Source organism: Cavia porcellus, unplaced genomic scaffold (assembly GCF_034190915.1).
Source record: "Cavia porcellus strain 051 isolate PalLab524CR breed Dunkin Hartley unplaced genomic scaffold, mCavPor4.1 scaffold_6, whole genome shotgun sequence".
Lineage (NCBI taxonomy): Eukaryota > Metazoa > Chordata > Mammalia > Rodentia > Caviidae > Cavia > Cavia porcellus.
This window is the reverse complement of record NW_026947489.1, coordinates 77,223,620-77,229,465: the sequence shown is the minus strand read 5'-3', so window position 1 is coordinate 77,229,465 and position 5,846 is coordinate 77,223,620. Positions and strand designations below refer to the sequence as shown.

The following is a 5,846-nucleotide window of genomic DNA, read 5'->3' as shown; positions in this document are numbered from 1 at the left end:
ACCGGAGCCCCACCTCCCGGCAATCCCATCTTGCCCTGCGCTGGGCCAAAAAGGGAGCATCTTCCGGCGGAAGCCCTCTGCGGCTTAGGGCTCAGCTTCTGTCGTCTCCTCCTTCCCATGCCCGCCGTTGGGACGCAAGGGGCCACGCCTAGTCACTGTTGTGCTTGTGACCCTGTATCCCCACTAATACAGGCAGCCTCACGTTGGTCATGGTGCACCTACATTATTACTTTTCAAGCCTCGAATTTTCTAACTCCTTGTTTTATTTGTTACACATAGGGTATCATGGGGTTGCTGCGCTCCTAGGAAAAGTTTTACAAATAAACTTTTTCACACACTGATGACGGATAAGAGGTAAGGATCTTCATCAACACACTTTTTTTTGGGGGGAGGGGTAGGGTCACACTATGTAGTTCAGGCTGATCTTGAACTCAAATCAGAGGTGATCCTCCTACCTCCACAGTGCTATTATAGATGCCACTAGGTCTGGCTAAGGGCTATTTTGTTTTCATTGATTCATTCATTTCGGTTCTTTCAGACAGCCTCCTCTAGTTCCAGCTGGATTTGGTAGTGATCCTTCTTCCTCAGCCTCCCAAATTGTGGTTAAGTCTTGTTTTTAGGCCTGTAATCCCAGCACCCAGGAGGTAAAATAGGGGTTTCTGGCCATCCTGGACAACACACAGTAATTCTATTGCCAAAGAAAAAATTTAAAAACCTACCACCTTAAATGTTGGCAGCTGGGATGGATGAGGCATACCTGAAGTGGAAGAGCAAAAAACAAAAAGGAAACACTGCCACTAGAAAATGGCTAAATTGCATTTTGATACATAAGGCTGTGTAAATAAATCGACAAGGGAATTATTTTAATTAGTGGGAATTGGCTGCCTAAATTTTCATATGTCATTGTACCTTTTCCTAATCCTGCCCTGGTAAGGTCGGGGAGGGCACATCACTAAGAGTTTGAATTGTAAAATGGACACAAGAACACCACCAGTAAGCTGGACTCCAGAAAGCTCTGTCGAGGATTTTATTAGACTGCTTTCTTTCCCAATATACCTGTATTGGAAGATTGAGACAAAAAAAAGGCACAAACTCACATTAAATAAACAAGGTAATCTAATCAGTTCTACAAAGTGTAATTCATAAAAGAAGTAGCACTAGGAACCAACCAAAAATAAGTCGGGGAGTCCCAGCGGGGACTATAAAAGAACGTGGGAAGATAGACACATGCCCACAATACTGACCCTGTCCTCCTTTTCTTCTTGAGAAGGCCAAAGCCCAGCAGCCCTCACGCAGAGGCACTGCTGCTTTCAGCTGGGACTGAGACCCTGCAGGTCTAAAGCAAGCAGCTAGTCTGCATTGCAGGGGTGTTGTGCACCCTTAGGTATTCTCCCTCTGGAGCTGAGCCTTTGCTTGGAAGCCCCTCTGAGTGCTAGGCAGTTTGGGGTGGGTGAGGAGGGAAGGGGATATTTAAAAGAAGCCAACATTGTTGCCCAGCAGCAGCACTACCTATGACAGAATACCAGGGACAGTCCTTATTTTTCATGTGGGCAGGAACCCCAGATGCAGGCTGATTTCAGGAAACTGTAGCTTAGCTCATACAGATGGTTTCAGTTGGGGTATAAGTGAGAAGTGAGGTGGAGGAGCCAGGGAAAAGGCAGATAGATCCCCTTTGAGTTGATGTGATATGTGTGGATCTCAAAGAAGACCTGAAGAAAGGAGATTAACATCACTGATTCTCCTTCTACATGAACAAAGTCTGCCCATAGTATCAGTTTCTCCCAAGATAATTCACATCTGGACTTCATCTGGTTGACGAATGAAGAATGGAACTCTTTAAGCACAAACATAATAGGTAATACAGAGCTTGTAGGAAAACGTTTACATTTTTCTCCTTTAGGAATGTCTCTTCAACTTTCCCAGTCCAATACACACTACCAGCAGTTGAGATGCTAATCAGAAGTAAATGCCCAGGTACATTACTAAGGACCCAGCGAAGTGAGGAGACCGAGGAAAAATGCCTGACGTTTCTGGTCCCAAAGGGACCTCAGTGAAGGTCAGAGCTAACCATGCTGCAGGGTCTGGTTCTGTCTGCTGTTATACCAGGAGGGCCACAGTAAACCACCCATCAGGATGTCCCAGGTGCAATCCCATGAGGCACTCCCTTATTGCACTTAGAAATGAGTAAGGTAAGGCAAACAAAATGATAAATACATAAGGATAAATTATCCCATCTCACTTCTCACTCCCCCAGTGGAGATTTGGTCTCTCAGCAAGAGGCACCCAGGCTAGCATGGGGTTGGATGACTGCACATTCAGGTTGACACACAAGGTTTGGGAACGGTCAGGTGACACTGCAGCTGTCTCGGATTCCCTCACCAGGAAGCCATACTCATTTTCTGCCAACTCTTAGGAACTAGGAAACACTCAGCAGCTTCTACTCCCCTGGAACCTGGACTTCTCCAGCCTACCCTGGTAGAATCTTATACTAAGATCACTGCTTTTGATTGTCCAGGACAGAACTCAGCTGGGGGCAGAATGAGCAGAGTTCTTTTCCTTCAAATTCCTTTCCAATGATTGGAGACAAGAGGGTACATGTTCTGCTGCAAAACAAAGCTTTTTGCATGCTCACTGTGTGCAGCATGAAGAGATCAGGGCTCTTACATTCTAACCAACCTCAGAGACAGAGGATAGGGATCTAAGGAAAAAAAAAAAAAAAAGCACAGAGAAAAGAGGATTATTGCTGAGTGGCAGCACCAGCCCAAAAGGGAAGAGGAGCGTGGACACATGAAGCTCCTCAGGGTCAGACAGATCAGTATCTATAGCATACACTCAATTCTAAGGGGCCACACTGGACAAGTCCCTCCATGTAGAGCTGCAACAGGTGTGTCTTGTGGGCTCTACAGAATGATTCACAGAATGGGCAACAGGAGGACCAAGAAGCTACTGTTGTTTCTAAGAATAGTGACCAGAGATACAAGGACTGGGGCAGGGATTATTCATATTTGTTAAATTTTCTGAAACTGACTAGCTGGGCCTCTTTGATGCTCAGAGTACTCTTAACAACACATTATGTGAGCAGAGGTCAGAGTTACAAAGTCACACTGCTATTCTGTTGAACTGGGAAGGTGGGAATTCTGTATTTCTAACTCATCCTCTCTCCTCAAGTGAGCACTCAAAACTGCAAAGATCTGCCCAGGAAGCAAAAATATTAGTTTATCTCAAAGTTGAAAACAAAGGAACTTAAATCACATCACAAAAGGCAGCTATTTTGAAAGACTAAAAATGTCACTTGGAAATGGGGGAGGCACACAGAAATGGGTCAGAACACAATGGAGAGAGAGGGAGGAGCTGTAAATACAGCAACCTACTCGCCACATATCTCAGAGGAGCAGGCTCTCGCACACATGGGCTCTGTAATACCGGACAGTCTTATTTGTTCACGATATTAAAGGGTATCTAGAATTAGCTACAGTAAGGGATCAGAAGTTGCCTGAAGAATGGGCACAGAAAGGCTGAGTCCGAAGATGGCCTGTCATTCAGGAGGGTGGAGCTGCTGGGCCTTCCTGTTGACCACTGTCTTGCAAAACTAGAAGAGAAATACAATTATTAAGGAAGCAACAGAGGAAGGCGGGAGCACACTGTTAAATCATCGTGAGAAATTTCAAAACCAAAAGGGTGGCATCTAGCAGGGAGAGGGATGGAGGGGAGGACACCGAGGCCTCAGCGGTGATTGGGAAGTTGTCCTTGCAAGAATCCACTTGGGGTAGGAGGGAAGAATCCACTTAGTCCTACCCTTCTGACCCCCAGCAGTTGCTCTATGAACACGGAGCAGCAAGAGCGTGCAGAGCCTTGCATCACTGGTGCTAAAGCATGGTCATTTTTATTTGAAGTCATTTTCTCAGTCCAAGAGCAGGACCAGGTTTTTCATTCATGACCACGAGTCTGCAGGTATGAGGGGCACAGGGGAGCCAACAGGAAGTGCCATGGGGAAGTGACAGTACAAGGCAAGGGACACCCCACCCCTGGCGTCAGGACCTACGCAGAAGTATTTCCCAGCATCTGAACAATGCTGCCTCTGTTGAGGACAGTTACTTAGTATGGGCCCAGGGGTACAAGGAAGGAAATGAAGACCCAAACACACAGACAAATGCTTATAAAAGCTGCTTGGCCAGCAGGGTTTTTTTTTTAAGGGAAGGGCAGGGAATGCCAGTGTTTGGCAGTGTGGAACAGCTGACATGAGTACAGAATGTGCACCAGCATGCCAGCGTCTACTCAACATGGCTCAAGTTGCAAAAGGAGAAGTGATTAATGGCACACAAACTGCTTCTGCGTCCATGGCCCCAGTCCTTACCACCCTGTCCATGTCTATCTGGGTGGTTCTGTATAAATGTTTCTCAGAAATGTCTTAAAAGCTATAATCCTTATCAGTGGAAGCCCGAGAGCTCACTGTTTAACATGGCAGCCATCATCATTACTAGAGTGAAAGGTGAAGGTTGAAGTTGACTTTCTGACTCCATGTGAGCTGCTGAGACCATGAGGACCCAAACCAATTTTTAGCTTCTATGACATGCACAGTGAGAAATAAAGTACATACAGTGCAGAAAGGGGAGGGGTGCCTTTAGTCATCTGCTGTCATTCCTTTCACTGGGTCTTTTTGTCTCATCTGGAACAGAAGGAAAAAAAAAAATTGACTGCTCTCAATACTAGATGGAACTCCACCACAAAAACAGCCTGACTTCTCCATCCTGCTAATAGACAGGATGGGGCTATTTTACATGCAAAGCAGACACTTCCATAGAATTTGGCACACACACAGCCAAAACCACACCGCATGTACCTATTACAGGCCCCACCATTTGACAACTCAGTAATATACTACTCAAAGCCATCTTCTCCTTTCTTCTGCTTTTAATAAAACAGGACTTCCTATCAGGGAACTGGATAGCTTCCCCCAGTGTCAGAGATGAGATCCCTCCAAGAGGATACCACTAAAATAACTGTTTTATTCTTTTAGCAAGATAGCCTAAGGATAGTTATTTCCCATTTCCTGGGGCCTAGGTGACATGATAAGTTTATTTGATTGTGTAGTTCCTCAGATCCAGCCAATGTAAGCTTTATATACATTTGCAGAATATGAAAATAGAAACACTAATCCTATTTTATCTTTTTTGTTTTGTTTTTGTTATCGGTACCGGGGATTGAACCCACGGCCGCCTGCTTGCAAGGCGGGTGCTTATGCTGCTGAGCTAAATCCCCAGCCCCCTTTATCTTTTTTTTTAATAGAAAGTGTCTACTGATATACTGCAAGACAGGAGCAGGTAAGTTCCCAGAGAAAATGGCAGGTATGTGGCACACTTCTGTAATCCCAGTGATTGGGAGGCTGAGGTAGGTGGACTGATGTGAGTTTGAGGTCATCCTGAAGTACACAGCAAGATCTTGTCTCAAAAAAAAAGTTCCCAGAGACTGTCCCATCAGGGAGAATGCAGGTGCCCTTGTGTTGATTCTGATGTGATGCTGGGTATGTAAATGCCATCCAGAAAAGCCTTCAAAAGCATCACGATGGCTCTACTGTCCGCCCATCTTGTTTCTGAGGACAGCCTGGTGTTGGAGGCTGATGCAATGTTTTTGCTTGATAGAGCCCAATCCTTTGGTGTTGTTAGAAACAGCCCTTCTGTTAGCAGGTTTGGGGCTGCAGTAAAGGTGATTTCTAGGCTGTTTCTGTCCTGAGCAAAGTATTGGTCAAGACAAGCAAGAAAGGTAGCAAAGTTTTATTAAAGTAGGAAACAGCCTCTAGAGTTTGACCCAAGTAAAAGCAGGAAAAGTACATCTCCCATTGTGACAGC

General features: G+C 45.4%; 1 protein-coding gene across 1 annotated transcript in view; it reads right to left on the bottom strand.

The window, feature by feature from the left end:
• Positions 1–1,004: 1,004 nt before the first annotated feature.
• Positions 1,005–5,846, bottom strand: part of Pitpna (phosphatidylinositol transfer protein alpha) — a 37,598-nt gene continuing 32,756 nt past the window's right edge. Inside the window, exons 11-12 of the mRNA XM_003469683.4 lie at positions 4,598–4,666; positions 1,005–3,589 (exon numbers count right to left, since the gene is read on the bottom strand). Coding sequence (XP_003469731.1) covers positions 4,622–4,666 — 45 coding nt within the window. The 3' untranslated portion in view covers positions 1,005–3,589; positions 4,598–4,621. The remainder of the gene's footprint in view (positions 3,590–4,597; positions 4,667–5,846) is intronic.